General features: G+C 61.2%; 1 protein-coding gene and 1 long non-coding RNA gene across 11 annotated transcripts in view; one reads left to right on the plus strand and one right to left on the minus strand.

Moving 5' to 3' along the window:
* Positions 1 to 12,487, plus strand: part of BAIAP2 (BAR/IMD domain containing adaptor protein 2) — a 42,332-nt gene that overhangs the window by 15,738 nt on the left and 14,107 nt on the right. For all 7 annotated transcript variants that reach the window (XM_050981206.1, XM_050981204.1, XM_050981202.1 and 4 more), the window contains exons 4-6: positions 3,466 to 3,527; positions 3,750 to 3,821; positions 3,998 to 4,135. In XM_050981206.1, the coding sequence (XP_050837163.1) occupies positions 3,466 to 3,527; positions 3,750 to 3,821; positions 3,998 to 4,135 (272 nt within the window). The remainder of the gene's footprint in view (positions 1 to 3,465; positions 3,528 to 3,749; positions 3,822 to 3,997; positions 4,136 to 12,487) is intronic.
* Positions 6,823 to 10,623, minus strand: LOC127060233 (uncharacterized). Of its 4 annotated transcripts, none has more exons than XR_007779009.1 (3): positions 7,230 to 10,621; positions 7,119 to 7,177; positions 6,823 to 6,960 (listed from the first exon to the last, which is right to left on the minus strand). It is a non-coding gene; the product is annotated as an uncharacterized LOC127060233 (long non-coding RNA). The 4 variants fall into 4 exon arrangements; XR_007779007.1 differs by having other exon boundaries at positions 6,931 to 7,014; positions 7,067 to 7,177; positions 7,230 to 10,623; XR_007779008.1 differs by having other exon boundaries at positions 6,931 to 7,014; positions 7,067 to 7,123; positions 7,178 to 10,623.

The raw sequence follows: 12,487 nt of genomic DNA on the forward strand, positions 1-12,487 counted from the left end.
GGAAAAGCCCTCAGGTCACCGAGCCACCGTGCCCCAGGTGCCCCCTCTGCCCCTGCTGGCCTTGGCCTCAGGTTTGGCTGCATCAGATCCTCAGCCCAGTGCTGTGTGAGCAGGGCTGCTGCTGGCTGCTCCCTGGGGATGTGCCCAAGCCCTGGCCCAGGAGTGGGGCAGGCACCGTGCTGCTGCTGGGAGATGCTCCCCTGGCACTGGCCACCATCTCCTGCCACCCTTGCAGGGCATCCTGGGCTGCTGCAGCCCTGCCCACCTCCGCCTTGTCCTTTGTAATTGATTAACTCATCCTTGGTGTTTTCATCAGAAATGGCCCACAGCCTGCCTTAGAGGGGGTCAGAAGGTGACCCTGAGGCTCTGAGAGCTGCAGAGCAAACCCCTGGGAGCTGGGCTCCCACTGCTTCCCCTCCTGGAGGGGCAGCTGCTGCCCTGGTGCCAGCAGGGATGGCAGGGATGTGGAAACAACTGGTTTGACGCGCTGTGGGCTGGGTGTGGCAAGGGCAGGGCCCCCAAGAGCGCTGTGGTTCTCTTCCCAGCGCGATACTGTGAGTCCAGCCTGAGCAGCGCCTCCTCCTCCTCCCCTCCTACCCGTGTGCTGCCTGCCCTGCCGCGGGTTCCCCACTGGAGGATGTGTGTTTGGCAGCTCCCAAGGTTGGCCTGGGCTCGTGTCTGCTGCACAGGGGAGTTCCCCCCCAGGTGGTAATCCTCAATAAATACACCTGATGGGATGGCGGCACTGGCTGTGGGTGGCTCTGCTCTGCCAGGGCCGTGCCAACCCTGCCACCTGGGGTTGTTCCCACACCCCATGTCACGCTGTGCTACCCCTGGCACAGTGCCACAGGCTCTTTTCCAAGTCGGGTTTTGGGCTGTTGAGGCTTCCCAGCTGTGTGGTTGATCCATCGGCCCAGTAAGCTCATCCATGAGCCTGGGTTTGAATGGGTGAAGGATGTTCAGCATCCCATTATCTGCAGGGCTCTGTGAGCAGCTCACAGCCTGCAGGTGTGGGGTGGCAGAGGAGCCCACACGGGGTTTGGGGGGTTTAGTTCAATCCTGCCCCCAGCTGGGCTGCAGGGGTGGTGGGAAGCCTGGAGCTGCTTCCTGCAGAGGCAGCTGGGGACAGGCTCTGGGGACACTCAGGAGGCTCTGGGCAGTGTCCAGGTGCCCTCCTGTCACCTCCTGGTGCTGGCTGGGGTGACAGCAGTGTCCCCAGTGAGGCTGTGCTCTGAGTGACTGCTGGGGTGACAGCAGTGTCCCCAGTGAGGCTGTGCTCTGAGTGACTGCTGGGGTGACAGCAGTGTCCCCAGTGAGGCTGTGCTCTGAGTGACTGCTGGGGTGACAGCAGTGTCCCCAGTGAGGCTGTGCTCTGAGTGCTGGGGTGACAGCAGTGTCCCCAGTGAGGCTGTGCTCTGAGTGCTGGGGTGACAGCAGTGTCCCCAGTGAGGCTGTGCTCTGGGCAGGGCTCTGAGTGCTGCTGCCTTTGATGTGGGGCTGGAGGCACCGGAGGAGCCCAGGGGTGGTGCTGGAGCAGGGAAGGCTGAGCCCAAAGATGGATATCAGGGCTGAGAGAGCTCCAGGAGCCAGCCCAGCTGCTGGGAACGGGCCAGTTCCCTGGAGAGGAGTGTGGGAGGGGGGCTGAGCCCTCTGGCCCCAAGGCAGGGGTGCCCAGGGCTGCGTTTGGGCACGTGGATGCCATTTGTGCCCCAGTCCTGCTCTCAGGAGGGTCAGGAGCTCTGTGATGGTGCCAGAGCCCCACCCCAGCACTCCTGGGATTTCCACCCCAGCCAAACGGGAAGGGGAGGGACAGGGGGTGGTGCAAGCTTTGGGAATAGTGAGAGCCACCCTTGCACTGATCCCCTGACAAAGCCACCTGGGTGTGACACCAGGGCTCCCTGCACTTCCCAGCACCGAGCCCTGCAGCCCGGGCAGCAGGGAGGGATTTCCTGGAGCTGCTGCAGTGCTGAGCCCTGGCCTGGCTCCCTGCTCACCTGGGACCCTGCAGAGCTGGGAGCTGCTGGGCTGGAAAATCACAGTGGGCTGGGTGGGAACCTGGGCACGGAGCAGAGCTCTGCCAGCTGGGCACCTCTCCCTTGGTGGGACACCCTGGGCACAGAGCAGAGCTCTGCCAGCTGGGCACCCCTCCCTTGGTGGGACACCCTGGGCACGGAGCAGAGCTCTGCCAGCTGGGCACCCCTCCCTTGGTGGGACACCCTGGGCACGGAGCAGAGCTCTGCCAGCTGGGGCCACCTCCCTGGTGGGACACCCTGGGCCCACCTCTCCCTTGGTGGCCACACCCTGGGCATGCTGACAGGCTCGCTCAGGGGGAGGCACAGGTGGACGTTGGCCGGCCACAGCAGTGCCACAGCCGGGTCTGGCACGGCCAGCAGAGGGGGCAGAGTCCCATGAACAGGAATGGGATCTAATGTTTGCAGTAGGGTTTGGGACAGAGGGGTTTGTGCAAAGTACGGGGTGCTGTGATGGGCCAGGAGAGCACAGCAGTGCTGAGGCAGGGTGTTCCTGGTCAGCTGGGGGTGCTGACACGCAGCTGGCACGTGGCCCCTGTGCCCAGGGACATGGGGGGACAGGCTGGGGCTGGCCCAGCTGTGCTCTTACTCGTTCCCTTGCCCCAGTGAGATGCTGGCTTTCATGTACAAACAGCTCCACAGAGGCTGGGAGCCTCTTGGGAAGCTGCAGCCTGCCATGCTGGAAGGAAAAGCTTCCAGAGCCAGCTCTGAGAAGAGCTGACAGAGCTGGGCTGTCCCCAGGCTCCTTCTGATCCACAGACAGGGCTCTTGGTGCTGGCTCTGCTCCTGAGGGATGCTACTGTCTCTGTCTGTGTCTGTGTCTGGCTGCAGGCAGCTGGGGCTCAGGCTGAGCCAGGCCACAGCCCTTCCTCCAGGACAGAATGGGCGTGGGGCTGCAGCCCTTGGACAAGAAAAATCACAGGAAGTGGCAAAGCAGAGCTGGGATTCCTTGGGGGCAGAGCAGAGCTGGGATTCCTTGGGGGCAGAGCAGAGCTGGGATTCCTTGGGGGCAGAGCAGAGCTGGGGTTCTGTGGGGGCAGAGCAGAGCTGGGGTTCTGTAGGCTCCAGAGCAGAGACTGGGGTTCCTTGGGGGCAGAGCAAGAGCGGGGTTCCTTGGCTGCCGTGGGGATACCAGGGCTCAGCCCCGTGTCCTGTGCCCTGCTCTGAGTGCCAGGGCTGTGCCTGTCCCTGAGCTGGGCCAGGGGAGCAAGGGCTGCCCCTGGGGACGGGGTCCTGCTGCTGGTCCTGGTTCCCCCCTGCCTCCCAAGGTTTACCTGTCTGTCCCAGTGTCTCAGGTGTGCTCGCTGCAGCTGCCCAGGGTGGGCACAGGGTGCTCCAGGAGCCCCCAGGTTTGGCTGGGGACCCCTCCTTGCTGCCCCAGCCCTGGGGTGTCCCCTGAGCTCGGTGCCCCAACCCCCCCGTCCTGTGTCTGCAGGGGACGTGCTCTTCCAGATGGCAGAGGTGCACAGGCAGATCCAGAACCAGCTGGAGGAGATGGTGAGTGCCCAGCCTGGCGTGCCAGGGTCCCTGGCAGTGGGAAATGCTTTCCTGTGCCTCGTCCAGATGCCACCAGCCCCTATGGCTATGCTGAGCTCCAAAGGCTCTGCATTGCTTGGGCATCCCCTCTGGCCCTGCTGGGCCCTCCCTGAGCCTGCCCCTCGCTGCTCCCAGTGCCCCCCAGTGCTCCCCAAGCCCTCTGTGTTTCCTTTCTCCCTGCAGCTCAAGTCCTTCCACAACGAGCTCCTGACGCAGCTGGAGCAGAAGGTGGAGCTGGACTCCCGGTACCTGAGTGTGAGTTTTGTGTCTGTGAGTCTGGCACAGCCCTGGGGCTCCCCTGTCCCCTGTCACCTGCTGGGAGCCGTCACACCGAGCCCTGGGGGTCCCCCTGTCCCGGGGCTCTGCCTGTTTCTGTCCCCCCTTGGCAGCAGGGGCTGTGAGGGCTCAGGGCTGTCTCCTGTGGCTTCCAGGCTGCGCTGAAGAAATACCAGACAGAGCAGAGGAGCAAGGGGGACTCCCTGGACAAATGCCAGGCAGAGCTGAAGAAACTGCGCAAGAAGAGCCAGGGCAGCAAGAACCCCCAGAAGTACTCGGACAAGGAGCTGCAGGTAGGGCTGGGGACACCAGGGGGACACCAGGGGGACACCAGGGGGACAAGGAGCTGCAGGCAGGGCTGGGGACACCCGAGGGGGTGGTGGGGCTGTGCCAAAGCCCTGGGGAGGGCTCTGCTGGGGAGGTGTGGGTGGTGGCAGGGGGCTGGCAAGCATGCGCGGGGCGGGCTTGCCAATGGGCACAGTGCAGAGTGGGGCTGGAAGCTGCATGCCTGCCCTTGCTCCAGCCACCTTCCCAACTGCTGTCCCTTCAGGAATGGCCCCAGGAGCATTGAATTCCTGCTGTGCCTGCTCCCTGGTGCCCAGGAGGGGTTTTCTGGTGTTCCTGGTGTTTTGCTGTGTATTTCGCGTGTTTCTGTGCCTGTGCCCCCTCCACGGGGGTGGCTGCGGTGAATCAGAGCAGTGTGATGTGTGGTGGGGGTGGGCACGGGGGAGGCACAGCTCCCACTGAGGGGGAGCCAGGCTTGGCTCTCACTGAGGGGCACCCTGGGCACCTCCTGGCAGTGCCCAGGGGCTGTGGCATTCATGGGATCCGCAGCAGGAGTTTGTGCCCTCTGCTGTGCCCTCTGCTGTGCCCTCTGCACCGTGGGCTTGGCCCCATCCAGGGATGTTCAGGGGTTGCTGATGCCCCAGGGTGCCCTGGCTGGCAGTGAGAGCTGCAGCCACTGCACCGTGGTGGCACAAGGGGTGCTTGGACAGGGCAAGGCGAATTCCTGCAGCCAGGAATTGTTTGGTCCTGTCTGCCAGGCCAGGTGTGTGTGCTATGCTGGCACCAGGGTCTGCGTCTTCATAGGTCAGAGATCTGTGTCTGCTGGGGGACACCTGGACACTGGTGGCACTTTGCTCGTGGGGGTGAACCTGGTGGCATTTGGTGGCATTTGGTCTCAGGCAGAGTGAGGTTTGTGCTGGGGAGGTGACACCCTTCATTGCACTGGAGTTTGGGAAGTGCTGCTGTGAATCACTGAAGGAGAAGGATGCGGCCACCATCATCTGCTGGGCTCAGCCTCTGGGTCCCTGTGGAGCCTGAGCTCTGGGAGGTGCTGGGGTGGCACAGCCAGAGCTGGGCTGGGAGTGCTGGAGCACTGGGAGGTGCTGGAGCAGGGCTGGGAGTGGTGGAGCTGGGCTGGAAGGTGCTGGAGTGGGGCTGGAAGGTGCTGGAGCAGGGCTGGGAGTGTTGGAGCACTGGGAGGTGCTGGAGCAGCACTGGGAGTGGTGGAGCTGGGCTGGGAGGTGCCAGCACACTCCTCATGTCCAGCCCACCGTGGTGGAGGCTCTGCTGTTCTCCAGAGCAGCTGAAACCCCTTCTGAGCCTGGCATCTCCCCAAGTCCCAGCTCTGCAGTTCCTGCTGAGCCAGAAAAGCCCTGTTGGGCCTGAGACCAGTGGGGGAACAGGGGATCAAAGCTCTGTCACCCCACCTGTGAGAGCTGCTGCCAGAGCAGAGCCCAGGGCAGGGATCCCCATCCCCAGGAGGAGGAGGAGGAGGAGGGAAGCCATCCCAGCTGGGATGGAGGGTGGGCTGAGCCTCCTTCCTGCTGGGATGGGATGGGGCTCTCCTGTTTGCACAGCTCCCGGGGCAGGGAGGCAGGATCAGAGCCCAGTGCCTTCAATCTTTCAGCAGTAAGTGTTCAGGAAGGGCTGATCTCCAAAAAAGCTTTCTGATGGCTTTTGAGCTCTCAGAGCAATGAGACCCCTCCAGCCCAGAGTGTGCTGTGATCCCGTGGCTGCTCTGCTGCTCTCACTGGGGGTTTGCTTTGCCTTAGATCTGCACACAAAGTTTAAATTGCTGAGTGCAGCCAAGAGGGCACTTCCCCTCTCTTCTCTGCTGACTGCAGAGCTGGGGTTTCCTCAGCAGAAAAAGAGGATTTGGGTTAAAACCCTCCACACTGGTTTACCTCTGCCTGGGCAGAGGAGAGAGGGGGACTGCAGCAAGAGGGGTCCAGCCTGGAACTGTGGGGGTGCTGGTCTGGGGAGAGAGCCTTGTCTGGGGCTTGGGGAGCTGGAACTGGGCTTTGGGGAGCTGGAACTGGGCTTGGGGAGCTGGAACTGGGATTTGGGGAGCTGGAACTGGGATTTGGGGAGCTGGAACTGAGCTTTGGGGAGCTGGAACTGGGATTTGGGGAGCTGGAACTGGGATTTGGGGAGGTGAAACCAGGTTTGAGTGGATCAGGAGCTGTGTGGGGCTTTGCTTTCCTCAGCCTGGTTTGTTGAGCTGGCCCAAAGCCACCCCTGTGGCCACTTGCCAAACCTCAGGTGGTCTCCTGGGAGCTGCTCATGCAGCTGGGGATGGTTTTGGGATGCTGATGGCTGCGCCAGGCTGGTGCCTGGGGACCACAGAGCCATCAGCCAGGGCTGGCTGGAGTCTCCTGATGCACTGGTTCCTTCTCCTCTCGTGGGAGAAGCTGCTGCTGGGGGAAGTGTCACCTCCTCGGAGGCAGCAGTCACATCTTGCTCTGCTGAGGGCTGGCCTGTGAAGCTGCTGGAGCAGCTGCCAGCCAGGAGTCTGGTGCTCTGTCATCATCTTCCTCCATATTTAATGCTGCAGGAAGCAGAGCTGCTCCCTTCTGCCTCCTCACCACCTGTGGAGTGACCACATCTTGTCACCACCTGCCGCTGGGGGGGGGGTGGGACACGTGGTGGCAGCAGCAGGACTGTCCTGCAGGGACCTCAGGGTTATGTAACCCTGTCAGAGGGAGAGCAGCTCTGGGGGCACCCAGGCCCTGCTTTTGGCAGAGCACAGCCCCTGGCTTGCTCCCACCCTGCTGCATCACTCAGGGCCCAGGGCAGGAGCACAGACCCCTCACCTGCTCTGTTCAGCCCTGACCTCACCTGTTCTGTTCAGCCCTGACCCCTCACCTGCTCTGTTCATCCCTGACCCCTCACCTGTTCTGTTCAGCCCAGACCCCTCACCTGCTCTGTTCAGCCCTGACCTCACCTGTTCTGTTCAGCCCAGACCCCTCACCTGTTCTGTTCAGCCCTGACCTCACCTGTTCTGTTCATCCCTGACCCCTCACCTGTTCTGTTCAGCCCTGACCCCTCACCTGTTCTGTTCAGCCCTGACCTCACCTGTTCTGTTCAGCCCAGACCCCTCACCTGCTCTGTTCAGCACAGACCCCTCACCTGTTCTGTTCAGCCCTGACCTCACCTGTTCTGTTCAGCCCTGATCTCACCTGTTCTGTTCAGCCCTGATCTCACCTGTTCTGTTCAGCCCTGACCCCTCACCTGCTCTGTTCAGCCCAGACCCCTCACCTGTTCTGTTCAGCCCAGACCCCTCACCTGCTCTGTTCAGCCCTGACCTCACCTGTTCTGTTCAGCTGTTCCCCTTCACAGACCCTGGCCTCCAGCAGGGCCTGCTCACAGCAGGGCTGGGGAGCTCTGCAGCAGGGCTGCAGGGGCTGTGATGCTCACAGACACTTTCAGGCTTCTCCTGAGCTGCACCAGCCCCTCACTGCCTGCACAGAGCTGGCCCAGGTGCTCTGCCAGTCCCACATCACCTGGCCCCCGTCTCCTGCTGCTTTTGGGGAGTTTTCCCATGAGTGTTGCAGCATGAGGTGGCTGAGGAGTTAAAACAGCTCTGGTGTGCAGCCCAGGCTCTCCTGGCAGCTCTGAACCAGCCCCAGGAGGCTGCAGGAGTGCTCTCCCTGTCCTGGGCAGGAGCCCTGCTGGGGCTGGGGGTTGTTCTGCTGAGTGTCACATTCAGCCAGGCTTTTATTCCCTGGGAATTCCCTGAGCTGCTGTTCCACACTGGGAGTGAGGGCTGGGAGCCTCACGTGCCTCATCTTCCTCGTGGAGTGACTGAGATGGGGCTTGACCCGTGCTGAAAACCAGGAGAACAAACCAATTCCACTCACTTCACATCTCTGATGAAGAAGAATGAGAACAATATTAAGATTAAACAATCACCAGGGAAGCTCAAGTGCTATAATTTCATTAAAGGCTGGTTGTGATCAGGCCATGAAATCAAGGTCATGATGGGTTTGGGACCTGGATTGAATCAGCAGCTCAGCAATGAAGTTATGTTGGTTCAAAGTATTTATCAAATCATATTAGCACTGTGAGCAATTGGATTTCTGCGTCGGGCTGAGACAAAACTGGCTGTAATTCAGCTGAAATAGCAGTGCTGGGGCTGGCTGTGTGTCCTGGAAGGCTGTGCCTGACCCAGGTGACAGTGGGTGACCCTGGGAGGGCAGGGGGGCCGAGCTCAGGCTCTGCCTTCACCCAGCCCTGCTCCCAGGGCAATGATTTAAACATTAAACACCTCTGTGCCAGATAACCTGTGGGGGTTTATAAACTTTTGTCATTGAAACCTCATTTGGGTATTCCCATCAGGAGAAATAATTTTAGGTGTAGGTCAGGAAGCTGGGAATGGCAGAGTTTGCACAAACCAGGTTATGAGGTTTGTGTGAAAGTCAAATGGGGAAGGACTCCGAGCTCAGGTGACTCTCCAGGTTTGGCTGGGATTTAGGCTGAGGGAGGACGTGTGCCCAAACCCAGCAAGAGAAGAGAAGAGCAGCCCCTTCCAGTGTCTAAAGAGAGGGACTTTGGACAAGGTCTGGAGTGACAGGACAGGGGCAATGGCTTCCCACTGCCAGAGGGCAGGGCTGGATGGGATCTTGGGCAGAAACTCCAATTCCTGCCAGGGGTCAGGCCCTGGCAGAGGGTGCCCAGAGGAGCTGTGGCTGCCCCTGGGTCCCTGGGGTGTTCCTGGAGGTGCCTGTGCAGGACCTTGGCTACCAGATCTGTGCAGACTGAGCTGTGATCCAGGCTGTCCCTGCTCTGGGGAGGGTTTTGGGCAGGAGAAGGAGAAGGTGAGGCTGGCTGGAGCCAGCATTCCCCTGCTGCTCTGCTCTCTGGGTTTTATGTAACACCACATGTGTGCAGGGCTGGGGCTGCTGCAGATGTGACAAACGAGGGGAGACAGCCCTTCCCAGGGGAGGAGGGCAGCCTGGCATGCCCAGCTCTGGGGGCTGCTGCCCAGGCCCTGCTCTGCCTCTCCCATCAGCCTGGATGTCCATCAGCAGCCGTGGCCCAGCTCTGATCCCCACGGAGCTCTGGCTGCAGCTGGGAGGGGGAGGCTGGTGCTGAGCAGGGCAGGGGGAGGTTGTTCCCCATCCTGGGAAACCTGCAGGGCTCTGCTGCGCTTCTGGGGGCTCCTGCGGGGTCAGTGACCCCAGAAATGTGGGGAATGTGTCTGGGAAATGTGTCTGAGCTCCTGTGGTGGCCATTCCCTGCTGTGGGGCTGTTGTTTTATTTGCCATAGCAGGGGAGAGGTTGGGTCAGGGCTCATCCCGAGCTCTGCTCTCCTTCCTGGCTGTGGAAGAGCCTGGGATAGCCCCAAACTGGGATCCAGCGTGGCTGTGCCTGGCTGGACAGACCACCCAACCTCCCTGGTGACACCCAGGGCTGGGTGGGCTGCAGGAGGGGACAGTGCCACCCCTGAGGCTGCTCCAGGGCCTGCCAGCTGCCTGACAAGCAGCAGTTTTGGGAATGAGGAGAAGCTCTCTGGGCTGAGGGTCCCTGCTCTGCTCATTTTGCCTCTGTGCTGAGGGGGGCTTTCAGCAGCTTTGCCTGCTCAGATGCTCTTCCCCTGCCCATCAACCCAACTTCTCTTTAATCCTATCCCATTTCTAGCTCTTCTCCCTCGTGATTGCCTAAGCAAATCCTCCCTGCTCTCCATGTTTACTCCTTCCAGGTATTTCTGCCTGCAGCATCGATCCAGCCCAGTCCTCTCTCTTCCCTGACCTTTCCTTTCTCTTTTCCCACTGCTCTGTGTCACTGGTCCTGACCAATCCTTCCTTGGCCCCAGAGCTGCATCCCTCCCTGCTCTGCATCCCTCCTGCTGCTGGGTGGAAGCGTGCCTGCCACACGCTCCCCTTGGCTTTCTGGCCCCAGAATTGAGGGCTGTGCCGTGCTGGTGACCCCAAGGCTGCTCCTGCCTGCTGGGGGTCCCCTCTTGTCCCTGGGGCCAGCCCTTGGCTCAGTGTGGTCAGTGCCAAACACACTAGGAATGATCTGGAGTGATGATTTCTGTGCTGGAGCTCAGCCCTTGGCTCGTGTTCCCCGTGTTTGCACGTTCCTGGCTGGGATGGGAGCTCTGAACTCATTTCCCAGCGGGGCTGTGCTTATCAAAGGCTGGGCTGGAGCTGCTCCACCTGTGCTGACAGCAGCGTGTGCTCCTCCAGCTCGGGGCTCGACATTTCTCAGCTGCTCTTTGATCTCCACCTCCTGAGCTGTCACCGTGGTGGCCTTGGGGAGGTGGCAGGGCTGTGTGCCCTGCCTTTCTGTGTGCCCTGCCTTTCTGTGTGCCCTGCCTCTCTGTGGGGAGGCTGCAGGGCTCTGTGCCCTCCCTGCCTGTCTGTGCGGGACCACAGCGGCTGCTCGAGCTGGGGCTTGGCAGCAGCTTGTTCCCTTTTCATCTGCTCCTGTTCCTGATTCCCTGTCTGACCCGTGGGGTGACCTGGCCTGGCCTGGCCTTGGCACTCCTGCCATGGCAGGGCTGCCTTTGCCTTTGGCACTGCCCCCTGTGGCAGGGCTGCCTTTGCCTTTGGCACTGCCCACCATGGCAGGGCTGCCTTTGCCTTTGGCACTCCCACCGTGGCAGGGCTGCCTTTGCCTTTGGCACTGCCCGCCGTGGCAGGGCTGCCTTTACCTTTGGCACTCCTGGCATGGCAGGGCTGCCTTTGCCTTTGGCACTGCCAACCGTGGCAGGGCTGCCTTTACCTTTGGCACTGCCCGCCCTGTGGCAGGGCTGCCTTTACCTTTGGCACTGCCCACCATGGCAGGGCTGCCTTTGCCTTTGGCACTGCCCACCGTGGCAGGGCTGCCTTTACCTTTGGCACTGCCAACCGTGGCAGGGCTGCCTTTGCCTTTGGCACTGCCCCCTGTGGCAGGGCTGCCTTTGTCTTTGGCACTGCCAACCGTGGCAGGGCTGCCTTTGCCTTTGGCACTGCCCCCTGTGGCAGGGCTGCCTTTGTCTTTGGCACTGCCAACCGTGGCAGGGCTGCCTTTACCTTTGGCACTGCCCGCCGTGGCTCCAGTCCCCGCTCCTGTGCCCGCTCTGGGGGTCCCTGGCTGAGCCCCCCACAGCCAGGGGTGCCCCAGGGGCGGGCAGGAGCCCCGGCTCTGCCAGGCTGGCCCCGTGGCAGCCTCCTGGAAGAATCCCAGTGCCCAGGGCTCTGCCCCACGTGCTGACACTGCTAATTAGGTCAGCGGCTCCCGCTGAATTGGAAGTGGATGCAGGAGGCGGGGGGGCACGGCACGGGGGAGTTATTTGAGGCCTCTCCAACCTAGAAACCCAGAAAAGATTCTCTGGAGCTGTTGGGTGGCTCTGGTGTGTGCTCTGGCTTTGGGCGCAGCCACCACCCTGGCTGCCTCCCTGCCTTGCTCGGATCACAAATGGGGTTTCTCTCTCCTCCTTCAAGCTGGGGATTTTATTTAGATGATTCTTAACGTGTGAGCTTGGAGCTGACAACCTCAATCAGTCAAGGTCTCAGTTTACAGTGCTGGAGTGGTTTGTGCTTGTCAGTGGGGTTTTGGAGAAGCTGCTGAGCCTGGCAGGGAAGCCCCTTCCCCCAGCCCTTACACAGGGGATCAGGTCATGCCAAGCTGCAGAGGTGTTTGGCTGTGGTTCAGAGTGTGGGGTGGCTGAGATTTCCCCCATTTCTGGGGAATACAGACGAGAGCAGCAGCCCTGAGGTCCTGGTGGGCACCTGGCTGCAGGTGAAGCCTCACTCCTGGCCAAGGCAGAGCTCCTCCTTGGAGTGCAGTCCTGAGATCTTACACTGTGCTTTGTGTGTTACATTTCCCCCCTGGCATATGCACCTGGCATATTTAACAGGCTTTTTTATTTAAATTTGCCTTTCTGGGCGTGATCTGAAAGCCCGCTGTCATTCTGAGCAAACCCAAACTGAAAACCACCTCGTGAGCAAGGAGTGTGGCTCGCCATTTTGCGCTGGAGCGCCGTGGAGGAGCGAGGCTCTGGGTGAATCAATGGCACACATTTACATGAGGTATATAAAGCTCTGAGTACTGAGTGTGGAGCGTGGGCTCTGCGCTGCGGAGCGGCGTGTTCCGACTGGCTCAGACAAGCCTTTCTCAGCTCAGGAATTAGCAGGAGCCTTGCAGAACCAGCCTGAGAGCAGGGCTGCAAATAAGGCTCCTACCTGTGTGTTTAAATCCTGCTGAGGGCTGGAGCCCTCACGCTGCTAAGATCAGGGTTTCTCCCTGCTGCTGTGGTGTGTCTGGGCTGGAGCCGTGCCTGACCCAGGGATGGGGATCCTGCAGGGAATCGTGCTGGGAGGGGCCTCGTGCTACTGAGCCAAATTAGCTGGAGCTGAGCTCTTCTCACTCCT

This window comes from Serinus canaria, chromosome 18, assembly GCF_022539315.1.
Source record: "Serinus canaria isolate serCan28SL12 chromosome 18, serCan2020, whole genome shotgun sequence".
NCBI lineage: Eukaryota > Metazoa > Chordata > Aves > Passeriformes > Fringillidae > Serinus > Serinus canaria.